Source organism: Gymnogyps californianus, chromosome 15 (genome assembly GCF_018139145.2).
Source record: "Gymnogyps californianus isolate 813 chromosome 15, ASM1813914v2, whole genome shotgun sequence".
Lineage (NCBI taxonomy): Eukaryota > Metazoa > Chordata > Aves > Accipitriformes > Cathartidae > Gymnogyps > Gymnogyps californianus.
Genome location: NC_059485.1, coordinates 4,884,285 through 4,910,740, shown reverse-complemented (window position 1 = coordinate 4,910,740; position 26,456 = coordinate 4,884,285). Strand labels below are relative to the sequence as shown.

The following is a 26,456-nucleotide window of genomic DNA, read 5'->3' as shown; positions in this document are numbered from 1 at the left end:
CTTAACTCCCGTGGCTTTGCCTCCTCTGTACGGCTCTGCTGTGAAGCCAGCTGTAGAGAAACACAGTTGGTTTTCTTTTCTGACATCTGTTTGCTGTATCCATCGTCAATCATGGAACTGGAGGCGTTTCACGTTGCCTGTTGTAGACTGAAAACAAAAAAGTTGCCGTTGTTTCTTATGAAAGTATGAATTAGCAATACTCTAAAACATTTTGGTCACAGGAATCTGGACACTGAGATGATATGGGGGTATAGGACCACAGTGATGAACTCAGGGATGCTATGACTGCAAAATAAACAAAGAAAGAGAAAACTCTCACTCAGAGTTGAGAAAATGTAAATTTAATCTCTCTCTCCCCAGGAGCACAAGATCACAGTCCTCCGTGGGCTCCCTGGGGTTCCCTGACCGTTGCAACCTGTAAATCCTAAATTAATCCTTCATGGGAGGTCAGCTACCCAAACTTGCATTAAAGCCACAGCAAAAGGTTATCACAGTGGCAGATCTCACCTGCTCAGTTTGACTTTTTTCCGATACGGCTTTTAACACTTGGTATATGGCAAACCCAGTGGAGATTCACCCTAATTATTTGATACGCTCTCTTGACTTTAGTGGAGCATAAGGAGTTGTCAGTGCTTATTAGGCTTTAGTAGGTGCTGCCGTTACTGTTTGTGAACATTAAGTGGGTGCTTTTGTCGGCTGCCATGAACTTGTGGTATTATGATATTAGAGTGTGGGATTAACAAATTATAATGAGTGGAACATGAGTATAAATGGAGGAGGAGGAGTCTTGGGAACTGGAGAGCGTGGGGAAATAGTTTGAAGGAGGTAATTTTGCCTCTGTCTAATGGGTGGACTTTCTTAAGAGAGCTGAGCGCGGTACTTTCCCACTTGGTGCTGCTCCCCCTCCTCCTGGTGCACATGAGGGAGAATCAGGCCAGAGTATCAAACACAGAGCAGTTCTTCACCATCCCTTGCACCCTTGAACAACCTTCAGTACCTCCTGAGGGGTGAGTCCTGCACTCCTCAGAGCTGAGACTGCTCTCAGTTACACAACTTGCACACTGGGTTACCTCTACTAGCTTTAGCAGAGCTAACTCTAATTTGTATTGATGTAAGTGAGAGGGGATTTTAGCTTGTAGGTTTATGCCTGTATGTTTGTTTGCGCATACCTAATGCTTGTCAGGCTCTCGCTGGTCCTGCTCATGGGTCTGTCTCTGCTGAGTGATGGGCTGCCTGCCTGTGTGTGATCATATCCTTGTTGACACAAAAGAAATAGAGGAAAAAGCTCATTTTACTATTTCCCCCCTTCCTGTTTTAACCGCCCATATGCCTTTTTCAGAGGCAGTCTGACAGTTCTGTAAGGGCTTTACTTGTGGGCCGGGCGTTCTCAGTCCCTTGATGGATAATCTCAGTATGCAATGTGATAGCCTATTTTAGGTTTGTATTAGCTAAGTAGAACTGGGGGCTTCAGCAAAGGAAAAGTGTGTAGTTTTTGTTTGCAGGCTCTAACTATTTTGCAGTACTGCTCCGTGAGATTTGCCTCGGTTGTAGGCATTGTAATGTGATCACGGTAATTTTTTCTGCATCGCTCAGATTGTGTCTGTCCCGTGAAAATCCTGGATTGCACATGGCTCATTGGGAAATCCGAACGCCATATTAAAAGATTAGTAATCACACCAACGGTGTTTTCACCACTGCTGGAAGAGATGGTGAGGGACAGGATGAGAATTACTTCTGCTTGAGTCACTTCCCAGTTTATGAAGGTTCTTCATGAATAAGTCATATCCGTGGAGGTTTCCTCAGAACATGATTGCCTCCTCAGTTCAAAAAAATGGCATTGGCACATAACCTCCTACAGTCTGGGTCTGTGGAAAGGATACTCCATTTCTAGTCCCTGTTTCATTTCGATGTTTTTCCAATATGTGCAGTGAATGTCATCTCTCCCTCTTTCCTCCCTCTACCCCCACCTCCCTCTCATCTCTCTGCAGATGCTGAAGACATGCCTAGCCAATGTTGGGAAGCTTCCCAGTGCTAAGCAAAGAAGCTGGGGATGTTACATTTGGGTATCATTTGCAGCTGCTTTTATTTAAGCTTTTTCATGACTTTATTACCATTAAAAATTTGATGTGGCAAAACACAGCTACTGTACTAAGTGTAGTATACAGGGAGGGGGCCATGTGTTTGCCTACCCAGATAACATGGCACAGAGTACAGCAATTGCGGGTGTGCTAGATTCCCAAAGTCCCCATCCTGACAGCTACTGTCTTTCTCCTCTCTACCCCTTCTTCTCCACCAAGGTAGGTTTGTCTGTTTATCTTTCTGGTTTTGCATCGATTAGATTGCACTCCCTCTTCATCAGTGTTCATGAGGGTGAGAGAGATGTTGTTCAAGTTCTTCTTGTATTGACTTCCATTGGTCTCCTGTACACTAGGAAATGTTTCAATTTCTCTTACACTGATCTATGCAACCATGTAAATCAACACATATATCACATATATCAACATCCCTGAAAAAGGGTTATTTCCTACTAAAACCTGGCTTTTCCAGCTGCTTTAACCTCCTCCCCCACCCAGGAGGAGGGTGGGCTTCTCAAAGATGGGGGAGACCAGATTGTTCCTTTCCTGAGACTCATTTAAAGTTGCAGGGTGACACGAGCCTGACAAAGTTAATAACTGGCAGAGCACTAGGTTTTGGTGGCAAATTGTCATGCCTGAATAAGAGGGTCAGAGCACTTGGGTCCAATGTTAGCAAATGGAGTTGTGTTGGAGGGATTAAGAGCCACATCCTTTGTATGTGGGTCTGCCTGTCTTATCGCATCTGAAATACATCTGAGTAACCCCAGAAAGTGCAGTCCTGGGAAAAAGCACATATTTCCATCACAAAATGTAGCCTAGCTTAAAACAGCCAGAAATTGGTGGGAAACATCTTTTACATTCTAAATATAGCTTGTGCTGCTTTGTCGCAGCGGAAAGCAGCTTCGCAGTAGCTGTTTTTAAAGCACAATTAACTAATTGTTATTGAACTAATCAGCATCACTCACGCAGCATTCCTGATGGCACAGAGGTACTGCTGCACAGGGGAAGCGTTCCTCACTCCCACCTCTCTTCACAGACTGTATAAGAAAATGGCCAATAAACACTGAACATTTTTCTCTCATGCTGCTTTTCCTTTGTGGAAGGAATGACTGCAAACATCTGCAGATACATCTTTTTGTTCTTTCTTGGGAGGTACCATCCTTGCGTTCCTTCTCTAAGGCCATAGTGCAAGAAAACCCCTTGTGTTTCGCTTTGCCCATTCTGCAGATCAGTCTTGCTGTTTTATCTTGTGACCTTCTGTTTGTTTTGTTGTGTTTGGCTTTTATAATCCACTTAACTGTTGCTTATCTACACCATAACTTGAGGGCAGTGGCTGCAACGGGAGAAGCAGCAATCTGTTCTCCATGCCACTGCAGGGACAGAACTTCAATATGGCAAGGATGGTTTAGGCTAGACATTTTAAAAAAAAAAAATAGTAATAACCTGACAGTTAGATAGGGATATGCTGGCGGAGTTTGTGTGGGGACGGTGGGGGAATCTGGAAAGAGGTCAGTGATCAAGATTACACAAACATCTGACCAGCCAAGCTGATTCCGTTATGACGCAGCGGGATGGCTTGTCTGAGCCCTCTCCAAATCCTTTCCAGCTCTATTTTCCATGCCTGTGTGTGCCAGGAACCAGTGTGTAAATTTTGGAGGTGCTGCGTGTGCATGCTTTAATTGTCAGCACGTGCTACACTGAATATTGCCGTGTCTTCTCTCTTGTTGTTACTCACTAGGTAGATAAGATTACAGCTGATACATCAGAACATGCTGCAACCACCTCTCCATTATAATGTGTAGACATACAGATTAGAGGCTTTTTAGGCCTGGAGCTGTCTCTTTGTTCTGTGTTTATGCAACACATTGTGCAATGAGATTCTGGCCTCTAGGTGCTAACACCAAAATGCAAATATATTGATTACTAGGGAATAAAAGCAGGCATGTTCACAAAAGCATGCTTTGATGAACTGGGGGGAAAATGCTTGCTAGATAGAAAAGGATCAGAGGTCTTTACAAAGCATAAATTTGCTTGGGATTGTTTGGAACTGTGGGATCAAGCTGATGCACAGAAAATCTTCATTCTCTTTCACTGCATTTTTCTCCTCATTTTTTGCCTGCGTGTTTATTTAAATGGCGTGAGTATCAGGGAATCTTGTCCCAGACTTATCTGTGAATTTCCTGACATAATACTGGCATTACAGAAACAATTAGAAAATCAGTAGAGGAGAAATCCTTTGCTACCCAGAAATTGGAGCCGATGTAAGAGCAGCAAGGAATGCTTTATAAAAACAGTTATTAAGTTTACCCAATGAATCACAAGGATTTGTAGCCTACCTGTGCTACAGAGCATCGTGGCAACTGTCACTAAGAAAAGGAATAGTAGTTTCATATTGATGAAAAGCTCTCAGTGCCACACAGCTCAGAGAGCAAATATCCCAAGAAAGCAACAAGAAAAACTAAGGTGAACCTTCTGCAATGCACGGAGCTCCGGTGCGGGCAGGCCACGGGGGATTTTAAGCACCTTCTCTTTAAAGGTTGTAAGCATTTGCAAGCTCAAATTGACTGCAGTGTGAGCAGAGGCTGTTCAGTATGACTGGAAAATTAGGGCAGTGGTATGTTTAAATGTGGATTTAGATGCGTAACTTCATTCATGGGCTCATTTTGACACTCTCACTGCATTTCCAGATAGATTTGTTGTCTTTACATGATCCTGCCGACATCATCCCAGTCCATAGTTGTTACTATTTTTTTACTAATTAATATACAGCCTGCTCAGGCTTTCTCTCTACGTTTTGGCTGAGAGAGAGTTTCAAGGAGACAATCTCAAAGGTGAATTGAAATCAGATAAGAAAAGAAATGTTTACAGATACCTGCATGACATTCCAAGGCAGGATACGTGCACGGAATTAGACTTTATGAATACATACTTTTTTTTTGCAGGGAAAGTGAAATGCTTTCCACCTGCCATGAGCTGAGTTTGGACCCTCAGGGGTCTGTGTCACTCCTGCTATAGTTGATAATGTCACTAACACCTAAAGCAGTGTGAGGTATGCAGCTTTAACCTTGCTTTTTATGTATTCGTGATTTCAACAGCCATGAAAAAATTCAGAGCTCAGTAATCTTGAACTGCATTCCTAGAAGGTAAAAAGCTTTTGAATTCACCTTTAAAATGCACTTGCTTTTATTGGCACAGGCTGTCCATACATTCAATGAATGGTTTGGGGTTTCAAACAGGTAGAGTCTTTAGGGATGTGTTTCCTTCTTTTTGAAGTATTTCATTTCACCCTTAATGTTACGTGCTGTCTGCACAGAGCCACATCAAGCGTCAGCAGCACTTTTCTGCTGTCCCTTGCTGTCAACAAGAAATCTGTGCTTAGAAGAGGAGGGACACATCAGCCTTTGAAAGTTGAACAGAGGGACAGACTCACAGGGCACAAAACCAAACAATTTGCATCTCGTGGACGCTCTGGGGTAGCGAAGAGAAATGTCTTTTTCCACACCGTCTTTTTTTTTTTTTTTTTTCCTCCCATCAAATTTTCCACCACCGTGCCAGCAAAAGTGCAGCTCCAGCAGCGAGCGTGTCAGTGGAGAATGATCACTGGCAGTTTTTAACCATTGTGTTTCTTAGACGTGCTTCAAAAAGGGTTTGAGGAAAAGCAGTGTTTTTCTGGTAGCAGGCTGTACATGCCGGCTCTTCTAATGGTCGCATCTCGGAAGCGGCAATTATTGCAGGCTGGCACATGGGATCCAAAGAAAAATGCTATTGTAGACGCTGCTTCAGACCTGGGTATTGAGAGCACTGTGAAGCTGTCAGCTCAGGACAGACAGTAGTGTCACTGCCTAGAAAGAAAATACATTGCTAAAGTGATCCATTTTCTTCTGTGATTGTACATATTCCTGTTTCCCTGGGCATGTCATCATCTGCAAATCTCTGAGATGTATTTTCAGGTTTGTACTGTGTGATCAGTTTGGCCTCGCACTCTGAGGTGTGCTGTGAAAGTCTCAAAATCTTGAGTTTTTTGGTCCTTAACAGAACAGCGCTACGTTGCACTGAACGCAGCCAGCCAGCCGGCTTAGCTGCTCCCTTCGCTCCTCCGTGAAGTGCAGAAGACAGGGCAGCAATTAGACAAGTGCACCCCCGTGAACAAGCTGTATTTTACTGATGGTCATTGTCACCTCATGCATTCGCTACATCCAGCCGAAAAGGAAACAAAAAAATACAATAAACAAATAATTTTAACTGAGCGCTGGGATAAAGGCTATTTTCAATTTTGCCTTTCACGTTTTAATTGTACAGCAATAATTTTGCAATAGGTTGCCGATGGCAAACATGCAAAAGACATTAACTTTATTTATGTTTTGGATTATTAATGTGGCTGTTAAAATTCCTCCAGTTAGTTTTGATTGAATTGTTTTTTTGTGCGATTCTGTCGTTTAATGGAGCGGTAAATAAGAATTTCTGATAATGAGCCCAAGCATCTGTCACAACAACCTGGCGCTGGTTATTAACATTTCCATTAACGGCAGGGTGGGCAGTGATAATATGGAAACCACACAGTTAGAACAAAATAAATAGTTGGTGTCAGGCTGAGTGAGTGTTAATTACTATTTTATTTTATAACTCTGGGGGGAAGGAGTATTGGTAGAAAAGTGTGACTTATGAAGGTCATTCTCTCTAAAGAAAGAAGTCTCCAGAGGAACAGATAACCGGGGCTATCTAACTCCAGTAGTGAATGTTTTATCACTTCTATTTATGGGCTATAAAGGGGCAGAGAGAAAAGAGGCAGCTTTCTCAGGTGGTCTGGGTGAAGGCTACGGCACCGTGAACACGGAGAAAGGAGAAGCGTACCCTTTGCCCTGCCTTTCTCTTCCTACTTCTGGAGTTTGAACAGGACACGCTTCAGCACCTTTTCTGTAAACAGAACATGTGCTGTTTTGTTAAGACCTGCTGGAGGCAGAGACAGCAGGTTGGGAAAACAGGCTGTCCTTGCTCGCTGCTGGGGAAGAAAATCCACCTGCACCAAGTTGGATCCTGACAAAGGGAAGGATGGTGTGACCCAGGTGCACTCAAAGATCAGTTTTCTAGCACAGCACAATGCAAAGAAGAAATGCCGTCAGGAGCCAAAGAGGGCCAGCATGTATATGCGAAGGTATAATCAAAGCAGAGCTAACGAGTAGCAAACTAAAAGTCATTTTGTCATACATAAAATATTAGTTGAATTGATTAGCGTCTGACTGGTTTTGGAGGTAATTTTATACAGTGTTTTGGCCCTAAGTCTTGGAGCCTTGCAAACAGGCTGTTGTAAAGACTTGCTGCTGAGCAGGAGGCCAGGCGGACGCTGGCAAGGGGGCTGCCTTGCTCCCAGTTACTTTCAAGGGTGGTCGGTCAGGAGTGCAGTGTCACTGCCAAAGGCAAGCCCCAAACATTGCTGTAGAATGAAGACAAAATTCTTCTTTCTTTTCCAAAGCTGCTGGCAGGATTGAGTTGATTCAATATCTACCCCAGTGTGTGTGGGACAAGAACATAACCACATCCAGAGGCTCAGCCGCTCCTCAGTCCACGTGTGCTGAGACTTCCCTGTGACACAGATACCTCCAGGGCTGACTCTGGTAGCTGGCTTGTGGCGTAAACAGAGTCTGTCCTGGGTCCTTCCGCAAACGGAAATTTGCAGCCTGGATATGAACTAGTTCTGCTTGTCACTATTAATTCTTCTGTCCTCCTTTCTCTCTAGCACCAGCGCTGGCCCCACAGAACGTCCAAGTAAACTCCCTTTCTGCAAGCCAGCTGGAGCTCACCTGGGACCCCCCTCCTGCTGACAGCCAAAATGGGAACATCCAAGGCTACAAGGCAATCCTCCTGTTTCTACCGGTTTCATTTATCTTGCTTGGCATTGCTATTACTTGTGAGATAGCTCTACAAACTACAGTTGCCCTCACTGCATAAGGCAAATTAAAACAGCATTCAGACTGCAGTACGGAAATGGCACTAAGTCCCAAAACCAAAAGAAAGGCGGTGGGGGGGAAGTGTGTTGCTATTTGTGGAGAAGGAGAGCATGGGGAAACAGATAACAAGGCAGCTCCGCTTATGCAGGCAACGTATCTGCTCCAAAAAGCAACAGACACACAAGAGCTAAGGGCAAGAAATGTATTGAAGAAAATTAACTGAGCTTTCTATCTATCAAATGTTACAAGCCACTAGGAAAAGTAGAACTTTCTCCAAGCTAGAAGCCTGAGCCAGGTCAGATTTCGGAAGAATTATTTCATTTCCTTAACTTTAACAAAATTAAATCATAGTATTAATTGCATTTGGTTCATAGGAGATGAGCACGTTGCAGAGGCATGTTATTTAGCTTCTCCAGCATGAGAATGGACCCTCAGAGAGTGGAAACGGGCAAGTCTACAAACACTGGAGCTTGGCTTGGGTTCAGTGTCTGGCTCTGCCTCTCTCCATGAATTTAGGTCCATAAGCAAAAAAAAGCCAAGCCAATGTGAATAATCTGGCATCCCTTCTTGGCAGTAACAAGCATCCTTATATATCAATTCATGTTCTTTTCCTTTTGTACATATATAGATGGCTCTAACAGCTTGGCTTGTAGAGCCAAGGTGGAGTCTTGCTTTGGCTCGTTCTCTCAACTTTCTGGCTTGCTTTGGCCTGTTGTAATGCTCTCGCTGCCAGGCCTGTCCAATAAGTAGGGCTGGCACCACTTTTCCTCTTGGAAACGACTTCTCTAAAGCCTAATTTTATGGCATCAGGATAAAAATTATGTAAGGGAAGAATGGGGAAAAGTACCTCAATGAACTTTAGGGAAAGTCTTTATTACCCTCTTCAGGAAGGCATTTGCTTGGCTGTCCTGTGAACACAAATGGTGAAACCGTTGTGTGCATGCAGAGGTGAGTTCTGGAGCATCGTATCAGGATGCCAGTGCTGACAGGCAGCTAGCATTTCAGGGAGAATTTAAAAACTGACCTCTCATCACTGAACTCTGGCAGCTCGTATCTGCTGTCATTAGGCTATATTCTTCAGCCTGTGCTCTATTTTTGAGTGATGTACTCAGCTACATGGTCACTGGACTCGGGGGAATTTGCCAAAGGAAGAGAAAAGATTGGGCACGTAGTGAAAAGGGTTAGTATCCCATTTAATGGAGGAGTCCAGAGCAAGACTGCACCATCTTCCTGATCTTTTATAGCTGCAATGCCCAGATATTTTCTAGGTGTAGGATATACTAAAACATCTTACTGTCCCAACAGATTTATTACTGGGAGAGCGACATCCAAAATGACACGGAGAAAGTGAAGGTCCTTTTCCTCCCAGAGACAACCGTCCGGCTCAAAAACCTGACCAGCCACACGTGGTACATGGTCTGCATCTCCGCTTTCAACGCAGCCGGGGACGGCCCCAGGAGCAGCCCCTCACAGGGCAGGACACACCAGGCGGGTACGGGATCGCTGGCTTGTCTCAAAGCACAGACTTGGTGATGACCAGCATGTAACTGGACAGTGGCTAAGGGAAATGGGTGGATGCAGGAGGGCACTGGTGTTCAGATTTAGCTTTCGGATGGGTCATTATATTGTAGTGGTCTTGGAGGGGAAAAAAAGGATCAAATAAGTAGACCGTGTAGGAAAGGGAGCGATACAGCGGAAGCGAGAACGGACTGGCAGAAGGACCAGTCCCTTCACAAGCTGGTCCAGAAGGAAGCTGTCTGTGGGTCTGTTTCTGGCCTCTGCTATCACATCTGAAAATCTGAAGGAACTCATCTCCAGTGCCTGGAAATTGCCCAGACAGTACTGTGAGAGAATTATTGTGCTTTTCATAATTCCTCTTTTTTTTTTTTTTTTTTTTTTTAAAGCTGGATCAGCAGCCACCTGGTCAGACTGAGCTGTCTCTGTGCTGGATGTGACCATGGTGGGAGCGCTCCAGCACAGGGTGAAGGCAATGCCCTTGGTGGTGGCTCTGAAGAGGTGTGCGCTTGGGCTGTATGCTCACGTCGCACCCTTCTGAGGGTCTTTCCCTTCTGTGTCCTATTTCCTTGCTTGCTTTTGAGGTTCAGCTTTGCAGCTGAGTGGCTGCTTTTTTTAGGACAGGCTGGGTTTCTGATTGATTACAGTACATTTGGATACAATTGACAAATCCCATTCTCAGCTTGTTTCCTTTAGATTTAGGCTGGGCAAATAAACCAATGTTTTATAATATATATGTATATCAGATTGACTACTCCTACTGCAATTCAATCTGTTTGTAATCCTTTCAGCACCCAGTGCTCCCAGCTTCTTGGCATTCTCTGAAATCACTTGCACTACACTCAATGTGTCTTGGGGCGAACCGACAGCAGCAAATGGAGTCCTGCAGGGTTATCGAGTAGTCTATGAGCCTTTGGCTCCCGTCCAGGGTAAGAAAGACCTCCAATCATACATATTCATGGGGAAATGACAGAAAAGTACTGTAGTATCTTTTATCTCTGCCCAGTTTCCTACTTGCTCTCTGCCGTTTTCCAAGAGAAGCTAGGTGGCAGAGGGTAAGTAAAACAATTCCGCTTTTGCCAAAACTGTTCAGCAAACTATAATATTGTGCAATATAGCTTTTGTCTGTCCTCTCTCATTTTCTTGCACAAACTATATCCTGTGTGATTTGAAAAGCCATTTTACGGCCGTCGTTACCTGGAACGGGCCAAGAGGAAACTCAGCCTGAGAGTGCCTGATTGTCCCCCCGCGTTGCGCTTTGAAATTGCTGAGTAGGCTCCATCCCAGAATAGTCATCAGACACATTTGTGTTGCTTATCACATCATGTGTCACTTCTGTTATCGCAAAGATTGCCTGGGCATCAAATGTGCTAGTCATCACTGGTACCACTGCTGCTTTTGACAGGGGAGAATAACTGTGATAGAGATTTAGTTGTGTCTGTTTACATGGAGTTTTCAAGCAGCGTTTGTAACCCAGCACTAGATTTAAGCTAGACGACAACAATGTGGTGGCCACAAATGTTTCATTAATTTGCCAGAACAGCAACAGAGAAGGATTTGGCAATTTCTGTGAAAACAAATGTAAATTCATTCCAAAGGTGAATTGGAAAAGATTACAAAGTTTGTGGATGGTCTTATTAATATTTTTATATTCCTGGTAGATCGCCAATAGTTCAATAGGATGTCCAACTTTGGCAGTGTGACAGCAGGGAGAGTAATTTCAGCCATTGCCAATCCATTTTAAACTCTTTTCCAAAGAAATAAGGATATCAATCACTCGTATTTGCTTCTTCTGTAAGGAATAAAGATCTATATTGTCTGAATATCCATGTCTCATGCACTGAGAAAGTTACATTTCAGGAATGAAAACACGAGAATAAAAGCACTTTCAGCCTTTACGGCTGGCAGGTCTGAGTACAAAGAGCTAATGCAGAAAGCATTTCTAATTCTGACCAAGAAATGTGCACAGGGTATGCGGGAGGTTCGGGCTGTTTGGGCATTTCCTGCCTTTTATTCATTCCTACACAATGTTTAAGAATACATTTTTTCCCCTGAAAATATGGAAGTGTCAGATCATGTTTTCTCTGCATGCATTTGACTTAACATCCTCAGAATCTTTGTTTTCTTTTCTTCTCTTCCCCACCTCTGCCTGTGCTATCTCTGACTCCAGTTTGTCACCCCTTCCCCTGCAGAAGATTTCTGATGCAAGCAGGGAGGCTATGGAGGGCTTTTCCTCAGATTCTAAATTTTTGCCTAAATTTATTTTCCAGTTTCTACCCATTTACTCTTGTGCCAACATTTTTCTTTCAGCAAACATATTTATTCTCCCGCCATGGTAAGTAATCCCTCCCTCGATGGCATCATTTTCCTCCAATAGAAAAGCCATGCTCCTTTCTTTAGAGAGCAAGGTAAAGCCAAACTCATTGGAAGACGGAGCACGTAATGGTGCTGCATGCAGGCAGCGAGGCTTGTGGGGCTGGCAGCTGCCAGACCCCACGATCCCGGAGGGTCCTTCCAGCCCCAGGTCTCACATTCCTCCATGCCAGCACTACAATGCAACGATATGGATGGACCAGACCCCCCCGGAGCTTTTTTTCTGCATCTTTTGAACCCATTTGTGATTTTTGGCTGAGCATCCTCGCTGTTGTGACACCTCCTGCCTTCCCACTCACAAGCCACCACTTAAAACCTGAGCATTTTGCAAAACTTTCTAACAGCAATCTGTTCTTTAGCACAGTCTTCTCCCTGTTTGACCTTTTATTGTTTAAGCTTTACAGTGTTATGTTTTACACAATAATAGACAACAAAATTGCCCTGGAGCCTTTTTTAACAGTTCCTTTTTTTTTGGAACATAACTTCAAAATGACAAATGCTTCCTGATTTGTCTCAGAGAAATGAAATAGTACACCTAGGGAAGGAGGGAGCACTTTTACTGCTTCCTCGTTAACCAAGGAAAGATTCCCTGAGTTATAAATTGTATCTGGGAGAAAACTTGGAACAGAAAGTGCTTGGACATTATTCTTTATTTAACTGATAAAAACTGAAAGCATCATCTTGATTTGCATAAAATAAGCATCTGGATTGAAAAACATCTTCCTTCTGCATTTTTCGGGAAAGATAAACTAGCAAGCAGCCTTCTCTAGTGGGAAAAACATTATCCCACTTCTTGGTTTGAAATGTGTTATGTACATCTGCAGAACCAGAGAAATGCCAAAAGGACTCTGTAAATTCGAACTTTCTGTTCTGTAAAATATTTTATAAATCAAATTCTTTCCATTGACTGACTTCTAGAAAATTTTAGCACAAACTAGATTTTTTGTTTTCAAAACACTCATTGCCGCTCTGCCCTTTATGCAGCATTGAGAACCTAAACGTGAAACCAGCTATGAACCCTGATGAAGGAAACAGCACTGATTTTAATTCATCCATGTAAGAAAAATTCTTAGAGAGTGAGAAGAGTGAAACACAAGTCGTGACTTCAGCCTTGTCCAAACTAATAGTGCTTTGATTGCACCTCCTATTGCAGTGGCATTTTTACCCACAAGTTACCTGCGAGATATACATCCTTCATTCTGCATTCACTTGGTAATGGTAGAAATGACAGGACAAGATGAAAGGAAAGAACCTGGCCCTTGTTTCCTCCTCCAGGCAATGTTGCAGGTTAATTGGCAAAGCAGCAGTGGAGAAATGCTTGCTTAGGAAGCAATCTGCAACATGCAGTCCTCTTCGTTTACCTCCTCCTTTCTTCCCAGCGTAATTAGTGAAGTTGCGTGTAGTCTCTTGGTAATTTCCCAGTTGTGTTGTAAGGTTTTTTTTCTTGTCAGTACCCACTTATCAAGCTTAAACTCTAATTATACTTATCAGTGCTGAAAATTGGCTATTATCACTACTTAAACTCCTGCTAATTGTAAGAAATACTTTCGTAGCAAACTGTTAGATAATTTTACTTACCATCTAGATGTAATAAGCTCCACTTGATTTCTTTTTTTGCATTGCAACCTCCTCTTATTTTTTTTATCTGCGTGGCTGTTCCAGGGGTGAGTAAGGTGGTGACCGTGGACATTAAAGGGAACTGGCAACGCTGGTTGAAGGTCCGAGATCTCACCAAGGGCATGACCTATTTATTCAGAGTGCAAGCCCGAACCATCACCTATGGACCTGAACTGCAAGCCAACGTCACAGCTGGGCCAGCAGAAGGTAAGTGGAACTATAAAAGCATGTCGCAAGCCAGATCGGTTATACAAACGTGGTCCAACAGCGGGGAATAGTGCACTCAGGGCTTCACATGAATTTCCAAGCCAAGGAGAAGTTGAGTCACAGTAGCTCAGGACATGATTCAGTGGGTTTCACAACTGCCCATGAAAAACATGTTTTCTTTTTTCCTGAAATCTAGAAGTCTGATGTGAATAAACAAAACAGTGTAAATAAATCATAACACAAATGGCCTAGCCAGGGATTTCAAAGCTGCAGCCTGACAGCATGGTGCATAATTCTGACTGTACTACTATGCAGTGGAGTCAGAACTGGAATAATTCTGCCGAAACCAGCAGAGGCTCCTGGATGTTAAAGCCAGAAGGAGTTTACAATTATTCTCTCCTGACACTTCGGCTTATGCAGAGGGAGAGGTCTGCAAATTTCCTGATCTGTCAAGAGGAGCTACAGGCTGAAGACCAACTTGGTTCAATGTGTGTACCAAGAGTCTGTTTTCTTATTTGATCGGTGATTTTGATAAACAGATAATCTAACAAGGTAAATGCTCTCCAATGAGCCTGTCCAGTAAATCACAGAACATCAATGCAATGCTCACATTTCTGATTTTTGCTTTTTTTCCAGCTCAGGGAAATATTTGCTCCCTCCATCAGAGCCACATCTGGCAATTCCACCTTTCTGGGTGCCAGCAAGCTTTCATTTTATCATGGCACCCTCCATAGCCATTATCTGGGACAGCAGCGCTGTGGATCCACAGCTTTAACTCTCATGCCCCACCACAGACAGTATAAAGCAGGAATCCTCTCTAACGTGGCGGTGGCATCTTCCCAAGTGAATGGGCAGGCAGCTGTCCCCACAAACCTCTCCCTGAAACTTGGAGGCTGGTTTCACCTCTGAAGTCAGAAATAGCAGTGGCAATGTGTAAACGCTGCAGATATGCTAATAGTTAAAAGGAGAGTGTTTTTTCTCTTTACTTCTTAACACAGGTACCTGTAAAACCCAGCCATTGATATGTAACTGCTGGTACTAGAACTAGTCAAAAATTTAGGTAAATAGCCCATTGAGCTGGTTTATGTTGCCTATATGTTGACCAATACTTCTAGATAATTTTTTTCCCCTATATCAGTAGAAGAAATGAAGAATACTGCCGTCTGTCTGTGATACCACCACCATTTGCTATTCTCGTTTCATCCTTCAGGGTCTCCCGGCTCCCCTCAGGAAATTCTGGTGACAAAATCTGCTTCTGGGCTGACGCTACAATGGACTGAGGGAGATTCAGGAGAAAAACCCACAACTGGCTACATTATAGAGGCACGACCCTCAGGTAAGCCACGGGAAACACAGAGAGCTTGATGTCATGAGTTCCCTTCCTTCAGTCCACGCTGAAAGCCATCCCACAGTGGAGAGGTGGTTTGTTGTCCCAGTAAGGTAACGGGATTTTGTGAGAGAATGCTGTCGCCAGCCAGTATTAAACCGTTGCTTGTTTATTATGTGGTTTAGCAGATTTTCTCCTGTTTAGGAACAGTCACAGAAAATTACCCTGAGTGCTCTGGCTTTCACTGTGCTACATCACTGGTAAATCATCCAACTGATGAGCTAATATGGTTAATAATTAAAACTCACTTAAAGACTTACAGCATCTTTCATGCACAAGGACTAATAAGTACTTGCAAGCTGTATTTTGAGGACCACAGATAGAAAACTGTCCTCTTCTGCAGCAGAACACAGCAGCTAATTACTGTTTTACTGTTAATAATAGGGCCAGGACTTTAGCACCATGTACACATCGCTTTCCCCATTTGTTCTTGTGTTCTGCAGGGAGGGCATTGGGGGGGGGAAAGGAATCCCCTCATCACCACAGTTTTTCTTGGTGCTTTCCCAGAGCTCCTTTGCTTCTGGGATTTGCATCTTACTGAAGCTGGTCTCTGCTTTTTCCAGAATATTTCCCCAGTTGGACAAGGTCATTTTAGAAGTAGGCATATGCTCCGGCCTGTTTGCAGCTTCTCCCAGCGTGGTATCCCTTGCAAATTCAATGAGCGCGCGCTTTCTGGTAACCAAGTCATTAAGAAAAACCAGTGAATGCTGCCAGACCCCTGTGTAATCTCACTTGATAATTTCCCTCCACTCTGACAGCGAATGTTGATAACCGTTTGCCGAGTACAGTTTTCCAGCCGGTGATGCATCTACCAGATACTTGTTTCACGTAGGCCGTGTTTGAATGTCACGATGTCAAAAGCTTTGCTGAAGTCAGGATAGATGATGTCTGCTCTTTCTCCTCTATTGACAAGGTCTGCTACCCTGTCACAGAAGGAAATTAGACATGATTTATACTTGACATACCCATGTTGGCTGCTTGTTCTTTCCTTTTTTACTTCTAGGTGCTTGCACATTGCTTGTTTATATATTGATTAAATGAATGCTTATCTGTTTGATTATATAAAGGATCCTAACTGTTTCTTGTACATGTCTTGAATGTAAGCTTGCATTTAAAACCAATGATTTTAATTACGTTTAACCAGACCAGTAACAAAATTATTGCCTGCATTTCTGTGGTCATCACTGAAGATACAGATTTCCATACCGGCATCTGATAGAATTTGCTCTGTAGTGAGGCTCTGCTGTGACCCTAGAATTTCTTCCTCATTTCTGTCATTTAACTTGACAATTGTTTTCAAAACAGTGAAGGAAAATGTGTGCCTTCTCAAAGCACTGGAGTTTCTCAGAGCGATCAAGGGGGTTTTTTAATGAGAAGCAGGACAGCGCCGTGCTTCTATTTCCCTTACATCAGCTTATTGATTTTTGCCCTTATTTCTTCATAGGTAAAAAATATCCTGTCTTATTTGAACAGCATTGTTTAGATAGCAAGTTAAACCAGAACTGTTCATTGAAGTTCCCTTACCAGCTTACGTTTCCCCAAACAGGGTTTTTTGAGTAAGAGTATTTTAGAGGGAAACCTGCGCCCCACGTGCAGATTGTCTGCAAGCTGGAAATTCAGCTCGTGTGAATGGTGACATTGCAAAGTCATCTGATGTTCCTGGGCTTGTCTCACCGTTGGATGTGAACAAACATTTTACAGTTCATGGCTAAGGATGTAGGATTTGTGGCCCGCTCTTTTTGAGTAGGAAGAAAGTAGTCCCTCCAAGGCAGGTCTGAGCTGCGTTAACCCTGGGTCACTTCTGCTGGCCCCACTCCACTGATCCTGGAAACACACAGAAAAGGTCTTATTCTCCTGCTTTTGCAACCTGTCTGTTGAGGCATTTAATTCCTCTTCAGATTATTTTAATCCTATTCATGCTGCTGTAGCAAATGAACTAGGCATTTGTATGCTGGATTCTCATCCTTCGTTCTGGTTGCAGCTGTAGGAAGCGTGAAATGTGATCCAGGAGAAGAGACAGACTAATTGGAATGTTTGCTTATTTCACCCAAGTGTTGGCTTCCTTTCTGTGCTGCTTTTCTTCCTCATCTCTGCACGGAGGAGTTTGAAATCTGAATTACGAGCTTAACAAAAGCAGGGAACTAATTCCTCCTGTCAGGGCTGGTCATTCAAAGCAACTTCTGTTTTAATATCATTCTAAGAATTTGCTTCTGCACGTTGATTTATATGGGTAGTAGAGCATGTATTGGAGCAACCTTTGTTTTTAAGGAGTTGTTGTCCAAGAGAAGAGCAGTTGACTTGTGCCCTTCACATAAAATCAAGGAAGGAAAAGATATATTCATCCTTCTGAGATCAAAAAAGGAGCATTGAACAGACAGATGAAAAGCTTTAGCTTGTTGCCAATATTTAAATGCAATACCACTACCTTAGTGTTTCACATCTCAAGTGTCATCTATTATAGGCCTCATTACCCCAAACGTTCAATGCTGTATCATCTCATTTTCCCTGCTGTAGCTCCCTGCCAAGACTCTTCCATCAGAGTGGGAGGGTGGCTTTCTGTCACAAATGGCAACCCTACCCCCTTTTGTCACTTCCCTTTGAATTTTTTGGTGCCCTGCTGTGTCTCCCAGGGCTCCGGCTGCCCTGCTGGGTTTAGCAATGGTGGCAGCAGGCAGCTGAGATTGTTCATTTGATCTCCCCATTTCTCTCTCGGATTTATGGAAGGTGACCAGGCTGACTACCTCCTCTGCATTTTTAATATACTCAGACACAGGGATGGAGCAGGCAAACCAATATTTTTTCAGTGTGATCTGTGCTAGAGGAAGACATTACAGAAACTAAAGAGTTTTTCTTTTCCTCCAATTTCTCTGTCCTCAGAAAAATGGATTCCAGTTTAGCTCCTTGTGCATTACAAGAAATGCAATTAAGCAGCCTCTGTCACTGCCGTTATAAGCACTCCTTAGACATCAACTAGGCTGGCTAAGGAATGGGTATTAGATCGTGTCCTCAGTTTCTACGTGCAGAGGAAAAGACAGAAACGGCACAACGATGATAAGGTTCCCAGTGCTGCCGGAAGGAGTGGAGAAGCTGGTTTCACCCCTCTTTTCCCAATCATGCCACATCCAAGGCTCCTCTCTCTGGACTGTGCTTCAATGGCAGGCATGCAGCCTGTAAAGTACTAAGCCATCTCACACAGTTACCCCCTATCTACAGAGGAGGTGTTTCTGCATAACGCCCTAAGGATCCATGCTGCCAGGAGTGCACGTGGATACGTAACCGCCAGCATGAGACCTTCATGCATGTGTTGGCCTGCTGCAGTCATCTTCAGTTGCAGGGCAGCCGTGTAGGTGTTCGGTCAATCTGCTTCATGGCTTGTGTCGCCTCAGGAAAGGCCTCTGACCCAGGTCAAGCCGATAGAGATTTCCTCTTCTACTTCCTCTCCCCATCATGCATTTTGGATTTTGTTTGTTTGCTTTTCCCAAGCAGGGGATGACTTAAGCCCAGTGGGAGAGAATTGCATCTTAACATGCTTCCAATAATATTTCTAGCACTCTGGCTGGCATGAACAGGCCGGTTAAACTCAGATCAGCCACAAATCATGAGTTTAGGATACAGATAAGTCAGGAAAGTGTTTTCTTTTGCTCCCCCAGATGATCAGTTCCATGAAGGCAGCAGACATTCTGGGGAAGTACCCATCTACTTGGAGTGGGGATTGTCCTTCCCATAAATGCTGGTTTTCGCTTCCAACACCCCACGGGCAGATCTCACTTTAGTTTCCTTTCTGGTGTCTTGAGTAATGTTTTCATGTTTTCTTCCTTTTCTATTTATTTTTAAACAAATGAGGGAGTGCAGTGTCAAACATGGACACAAACCAGCAAAAGTCAGTAAATTCAAAGTGAAGGGTGCAGCTGCATTGCTGGCATCTGCCATGGGGCCTTTGGTTCGCTTCTGCTCGCGAATGACATGCCGAGGCTGACATTTTGTCAGCCTTCATTTCCCATTCTTGTCCTTTCACTAGTTTGCATGATAATCCAGCCCTTTGCCTCTGACAAATACATCCACATTTCAATTTTGTCCTCTGTAGGAGGAACACTACTCGCGTTCAGCTGGTCCTTCACTCTCAGCAGCTTCTCCCCTCATAAACCTCCTAATGTATAATTAGGAGAAAGTTTTACAGCACGGCTCTCCTCTGACTCCAAGAGGGGAAGGCTGGTGTTTAAGACCCAAATAACTGACAGCTTTCCATCTCCCCAGCCGCGGCACGGCAGTTGTTTGTTAGTGGCCTGAGTTAGCAGAGCCGGGAGCCTTCGTTACCAACTGACAGTTTTATTCAGCGTGGAGACACCAATTAATTGCCTGTGAAGCCAGGCTGGCCTGTGGGTGCTGTGTATGGCTGCAGCCTGCAGTGCTGCTCCTCGCTGACACGGGATGGCCGGCGCCTGGCCGGGAGGGCGGCCATGGCAGGCTGGACATCATGTTAGGTCAAAGGTGGTTTTACCTTCCCCTGTCATTCAGATCTTCTCCCCATGCACGTCCCTCACTCCCAAATTGGATGGAGAAGTCAAAGCTGGGGGATAAAGATCAAATCTCACGTCAGCAGGAAATCAGGTTGGGGCAGGGTCTCGTGAAGGGTTTATAGGAACAGGAAGCAAAGAAAAATTAATTTTTTTGAGGAGCCCTCCCTTTTCCATCAGACATTTAGGCCTTTTTTAAGAAGCCAAGTGCCCAGTGAAAGGCAATATGAAATGAAGAAAGGGACAGACGTTATTGAAGGAAAAGCATTTGCGAGCAGTACACGTGCATCCCTGCTGCCAGCTGTGCTGCCTCTCTCAGGCATTACCTGGGAGCGGGCTGGGGCTGGCTGAGCCTTGCACCTCTTTGCAGGAGTCTGGTGTTGCAAACTTTGCTTTTCTTGATGGTTTCTATGACTTAATACCCAGTTGATATCCTAACCACAGCATGTGCATCTTTCCTCCCTAAACTGAGTGGAAAATACTGTGTACAGTATATGAATGATTTTCTACTGAACTTAAAGGCCAATCTTTGCTATCACAAGTGACCTTCTAATGAATTCTCTTTCAGCTGAACTTCTAACTTTTAGAGCAAACCTAGTTTTGAGGGATGGGGGAAGAGATGCAGTGAATGAATTCACCAGTGTGTGTTCAATATTTAATCTCAAAGTTCACCACTGAAATAAAATGCTTTTTTAGTTTGGATACATCTGATTGCGATCTCTGCCTACAAAGAGGGGCCTGGATATTCCAGATAGAGAGAAGATAAATTAGTTGAGGCTCTGAGATTAAAACCCTTGTTGGCCAGGGCTTGGGAAGCCACAGACTGTCCTGTGCATAGCATTGACTTAGGGTCATCAGTGGGGAGACATAAGGATGTCCCCCTTTCCAGGCTGCTGCCGTGCAGACTTCTGACCACTGTAGCTGCCCAAGGATCACATGCTGGGTCCCATCTTGGCCAAGCCCTGTTTCCTACTCCAGAAAAAAAAGTTTGGGCAAAGATTCTTCCAATGAATGAAAGGGGGGTGTGCCAGAGAAGATATGGCCACCAGCTGGAGCATCTCTGAGTCCCTGTGAGACAGGAATCTCTCTGAAGAAACATCCACCAGCAGCCTTTGCTGCCCCACACCATCACCACCATAGCCAAGGGGACAGAGAGGTGGAAATGCGACTGTTGTGGTTTAGGCCCAGCCGGCAACAAAGCCCCACGCGGCCGCTCGCTCATTCCTCCCCTGCAGTGGGATGGGGAGGAGAAAATATAACGAAAGGCTCGTGAGTCGAGACAAGGACAGGCAGGGATCACTCACCAGTTATGGTCACAGGCAAAACAGACTCGACTTGGGGAAAAAGAAATCAATTTAATTTGTTACCAATCAAATCAGAGTAGGATAATGAGTAGGATAATAGAATCATATCTTAAAAACACACCTTCTCCCCCCCCGCCCTTCTTCCTGGGCTCAGCTTTGCTCCCGATCCCTTGACCTCCTCCCCCCCAAGCAGCGCAGGGGGACGGGGAATGGGGGTTGCGGTCAGTTCGTCACACGTTGTTTCTGCCGCTCCTTCCTCCTCAGGGGGAGGACTCCTCACACTCTTCCCCTGCTCCAGCGTGGGGTCCCTCCCACGGAGCTCAGCCCTCCACGAGCTTCTCCAACGCGAGTCCTTTCCACGCACTGCAGTCCTCCACAAACTGCTCCAGCGTGGGGCTTCCCACGGAGTCACGGCCTTCTCCGGGCCCAGCCACCTGCTCCGGTGTGGGGTCCTCCACGGACTGCAGGGGAATCTCTGCTCCGCCGTTAACCTCCATGGGCTGCAGCGGGACAGCCTGCCCTCTCACCACGGGCTGCAGGGGAATCTCTGCTCCACCATTAACCTCCATGGGCTGCAGGGGACAGCCTGCCATCTCACCACGGGCTGCGGGGGAATCTCTGCTCCGGCGTACCTCCTCCCTCTCCTTCTTCACTGACCTTGGGGTCTGCATGGTTGTTTCTCTCACAACCCACTCCTCTCTCCGCTGCAGGTTTTTCAGCAGTCTTTTCCCCCTTCTTAAATATGCTATCCCAGAGGCGCTACCGCCATCGCTGACGGGCTCGGCCTTGGCCAGCGGCGGGTCCGACTTGGAGCCGGAGAAGCTTCTAGCAGCTTCTCACAGGAGCCACCCCTGTAGCCCTTCCCCGGCACGCAAACCCAACACAGCAACGTTGACTTCTCAAGGGTAGTTTTCCCAGCTTACTACAAGCTTTACAGAGTGGTTAAATTTACACTTCTTGGTCTGTTGGATATTCTCCACTGTGCACCCTGATAGGTTTGAGAAAATGAGTGAGGAAGTGCATGTGTGAACAGTTGTGTTTGTTGCAATGAGTGTTGAACATTCATTTTTATTGTTGCCTTTTCTTCCCCCATTTAAGTGGCTTTCAATGCAAACAAATTGCTTTTCAGACAATTCACAATGGGCTCAAATTCTCTTATTGCTGTTTACAAATGTGTTTATGGAAGCTCACGCAATTCTAGCAATTATGGCAATATTATATAGTCTGAGATGCATCTTCCTGGTATTGGTGGTTGCAACAATCTGACTTGGAAAATGCATCCCTCGCTCCACCCTCTTCAGAGAAACTAAATCCCAAGCTCCCTTTTTATTACATTGTAAGTTTACGTGGTAGAAATAATCTAGCCTTCTATTGCCCTGTAAAAGGGAAGTCAATATTTTATCTCTTGTTTTATAGCCATTGTAATAGCCAACTAATACATAACAATGGTACATTATGATAACTTCATTATACTCTGATCATGCGGGTGAGTAATGTATCGGTCTGAATTTTAAGCATGACAGAAAAATTACCTATTTTTATTATTCTTTGGTATTTCTCAAATGTAGCTGGAACAATAACATTTCAGCCTGCTTTTTGCATCCACTGAGACTGCCAGTCCTCATGATCAGAAAAGATGTAGTTTGGGGGTTGTTAGTCATTGTGTGTGTTGCTAGACGTGCAGCACGGTACAAATTACTGAGCCAATATTTACTGATGCCAAAGTTAAAATATTCACATGGAAATGCACCTGCAGTGTTAATCAATCCATCTTTGCTGCTATTCCCTGTTGCACAGAAGTAGGCTAAGGGCCAAATTTTGCTCTGTTACACCAGCACAATTCTGGAATCGCTGTGGTGACTCCAATTAGTTTACACTCAGGTAAATGCAAAGGAAATGAGAACAGATTCCTGCCTTACATTGCAGCAGCGGAACAAGTCGCTGAGGGTAGCGCTGCTGGCTCCTGCTTTATTGTTACCTTGATAACACCTCAAGCTACAGAAGTCATGCTGATGCTCAAATCTCACAGTGCAGAGGACTTTCTTTCAAAGCAGGCAGCTCCTGCGCTGGAGTCGTATCTATACAGAGGTTATCATCGTATTCCCATTGCTGTGGGACATGCAGAGAAAAATAGACATTGCTTGAACAGCTTTGATAACTAAAAGTAAAAGCCCAATGGGATACTTGTGAGGTCAGATCTATAAGAGCTATGCTGGCTTAAGCTAGCTGAGAGTTTGGCCCCATGCGTAGACAGGAACGCTATTTTGTCAGCGAAAGTGCTGGGCACCAATTGTTACTGAAAAGCAGTCTGTTTAGATTAATGTTTGATTCCTGCACTCAAAATTATTGACTGACTTTTTTAATTACAGTTGGTTTTGTTCTTACTGGTAACAGCATCCATCTTGTTGAAAGTTCTTTCCATTGTAGTCAAGTGAATAGAAGATTACGGGTTGGATCAGGGACCAGAACGGTGCCTGGTCAGGATGCGCATCAGGATCAGTGTCAGTACGGCTGTTGAGAACCGAGATAACCCTACTGAAACACTCTCATCAGAATGGCGTTGCGTTTCTAACAACTTCGAGAGATTTATAATACAAACAAAAACTCATTCCTGTTTAAAAATGCATGGCGCAGAAGTGCAGTGCCAACTGTCTTGCTCTGCGGGCTGTGCCATGCTGCGGGCCAGCACATGCGAAGGACATATCACTATTGATATTGTGAAGCAAGCAGCACTCCAGTGACACCAGTCCACCAGGCACCAGTTCATGCAAGGCCACAGTACTTCCTGCCAAGACCCAAATCTTACATTAGTTTGCAAAGCCTAGCCTACGCACTTCGATAGCGAAGTCAGTTTTGCAATGTAAAAAGCAGGCAAGACCTGTGCGATTAGGACTCATTATCGTAGCAGGTTGCTTTGCGTTTACTTGCTCTGTCAAATAACAGGCATGCTGATGCGGTGACTTTACCTGATCAGGAGGGACCCAGATGGCTGGCAGCTGCTCTGGCCAGCTCAGGTCACTGTGGGTGCTGCTGCAGATTTTAGAGGAGACCTCTTCTGTCTGGGCTATTATAAGACCCATCATGAATAAATGCCTTTACAGATGGGGTCTTGCAGGGCATTCTGACATTTCTGTGTATCACTGAGCAGCCTTCAGGTAAGCACGTCCACTGCCTGTGGTGGAAACACACAATTAATGACAGTTTTTTTCAATGAGCAGAAGGAAGTGCCAAGTCGCACAGTTCATGCCATTTCTCTCCTTGCTGCTTTCCTAGATGAAGGACTGTGGGATATGTTTGTGAAGGACATCCCTCGCAGTGCTACCTCCTACACAGTCGGCCTGGACAAACTCAAACAGGGTGTGACCTATGAATTTCGGGTGGTGGCTGTCAATGAATTTGGCTATGGAGAACCAAGCGTTCCCTCTGTGGCAGTATCAGGTAATCATGGATTTTTTTTTAATATCTTCTCCAATGGAATTTCTTGGGATTGGGGGGGAAGAGGGGAAAAAAACCAAGCCAGATTCTCTAGTTGCAACAAATAATTAAGGGCAGCTTCTTTTCACTTGTTTTAGGATAAAATCAGAGTAATATAGTGGTGAATCAAGGCTTGTTGTTACAACATGCTTTACTCTCAAGAGGAAAAATGTGTGTGTGCCATTTTTAAGTTTGACAAAGAACCTTCTCAGGAATTTCATGAGTGTTTATATGTAAGATCTCTTGCCCTAAGACTAATTTACCCAGTCTACAATTTGTTTGCTTTTTCTCCTTTCCTAGTCTGTTGTTTTGTTTGCTCTGCTTCCTTTTTTCCCAGGGTTCTCTGATAAACATTTTGTGTGTTATTTTGTATTTAGCTCTCAAAAATATAAAAGTGTAGTTTCACAGAATTATTCCTGATATCCTCTGCGCTGGCAGTTCCAGTACAGTGTGATGCCTCCAGTCCCCCTTCATCAGAACAGCTCGTTGGTGATGCTCTCGGGCTCTTCCCACCCTCCCTGCTCTCTTGTGCTTATTCCCAGTAAACAGGGCTATGGCCTAAACACGCTTCCAAAATCCCTTTGAGCAGCCCGGCACTCTGGTTTTCTGAAGGAACTTCAATACCTCGAAAAAAGCAAATTCCCCTCAGCTTGCCACGTCTGGGCAGCTCGAGTTCAATGGCCTGTTGTGAAGTGGGAGAGCTTGCCCTTGTGAAAGCTCTGCTCGGGTCTCCTCTTGCCCTTGCAGAGACAGCTGTACTCCAGGTTGCTTTTGAGCAATAGGTTTCATCCTTGCTATGTCAGCAAAGACAGACAAGAGGAATAAAAGAACCCGATAAAGCGTCTTTGTGATTCAAAATTCTGGAGAATCTTGAGAACCTGGCAATGCTCCAGTATCTGGAGTGGCTTTTATCTCTTTGCTCCTCCAGTGAAAAGCATAAACACCATTCAACAGTTACCCAGCAGGCAGGAGTAGGAAATGCTGCTATCGCCATCACGGCTGCGTTTGTCCTTACACAATTAACCACTTAGCCTGTGAGAGCTGCCGATGGATTTCAGTGTGAGTGCTACCCTTGCTTTTCTTCTTCAGGACAAGGGCATAGACAACCCACTTCAAACACCAAGAGTCAGTGTTTTTCCTATCTGTGGTTTCACAGAGGCTTTAACACAATGTAAAGGGTCAGTAATCATGTCAGTCTTTCCTTTCCTGGAAGACGTTATTCCTCTGAAGCTGGGCATGCATCTCCTTGTGATGCTTTTTATAAATAAACTACTTGTTTGTAAGTTCTCCACTTGAACAGAACTATTTAATTCACCTCCTTTTGATGCTTCAGTGTTCATCTCAAATTGCTGCATGAAAGTAAGAGGTTTCCGTTGAGATTCACAGTCATAAAAGTATAAAGCATTTTAGGCTGGCCACTTCAGCTAGCACAGGGAGGTATAAATTGCACTGAATCTGCTCAGCCCAGCATGGCTTGTGCAGTTTGCCTTTAGGACTTTATTGGCCTGGACTGGCCTCCTAGCAAAGAAAGATTGTGGCTACTTTTCACTGCTGCAGAATACCCAGTGATCTGGAACAAATCTGAGCTCATATCACCAGGCTTACAACAGACTTGTGTTTAGATCCAGGGCTCAGAGCAGTTGGGGAAAGAGAGTGCCTGGGTTCAGTGAGTGAGGGGTTGAAGTTGGTCTCCTGGCATCGCCCATTCCTACCAGGTGTTCTTCTACCTTATGGACTACAGGGAAATCATATACAACTGCTGGCTTGTGCTCCAGCGGCAGCATTTTTTCACAAAGCTGAGAGATGCTGGCAAAGAGAATATCACCGCAAGAAAATAACAATACTTATTACTTTAAATGAAGACTGGCAAGATAACTCTAGAAAGGGGAAGTTAGTATCATTTTGCGTCTCCAGTTGAGGTCAAATGGAGTGAAATGACTTGAGATCGCACAAAATCCAAGCAACTGAATTGATACCCATGTGCTGCACATCAGGCTTGGTTAAGCTGATGGGGAAACGATATAGAGTAGCAGTGAATGTTGGAA

At 44.4% G+C, this 26,456-nt stretch overlaps 1 protein-coding gene across 2 annotated transcripts in view; it reads left to right on the top strand.

Moving 5' to 3' along the window:
* SDK1 (sidekick cell adhesion molecule 1) overlaps nucleotides 1-26,456 on the top strand; it is a 413,144-nt gene that overhangs the window by 376,334 nt on the left and 10,354 nt on the right. For both annotated transcript variants that reach the window (XM_050905714.1, XM_050905715.1), the window contains 6 exons: nucleotides 7,810-7,925; nucleotides 9,326-9,512; nucleotides 10,327-10,464; nucleotides 13,571-13,732; nucleotides 14,943-15,068; nucleotides 24,211-24,375. In XM_050905714.1, coding sequence (XP_050761671.1) covers nucleotides 7,810-7,925; nucleotides 9,326-9,512; nucleotides 10,327-10,464; nucleotides 13,571-13,732; nucleotides 14,943-15,068; nucleotides 24,211-24,375 — 894 coding nt within the window. The remainder of the gene's footprint in view (nucleotides 1-7,809; nucleotides 7,926-9,325; nucleotides 9,513-10,326; nucleotides 10,465-13,570; nucleotides 13,733-14,942; nucleotides 15,069-24,210; nucleotides 24,376-26,456) is intronic.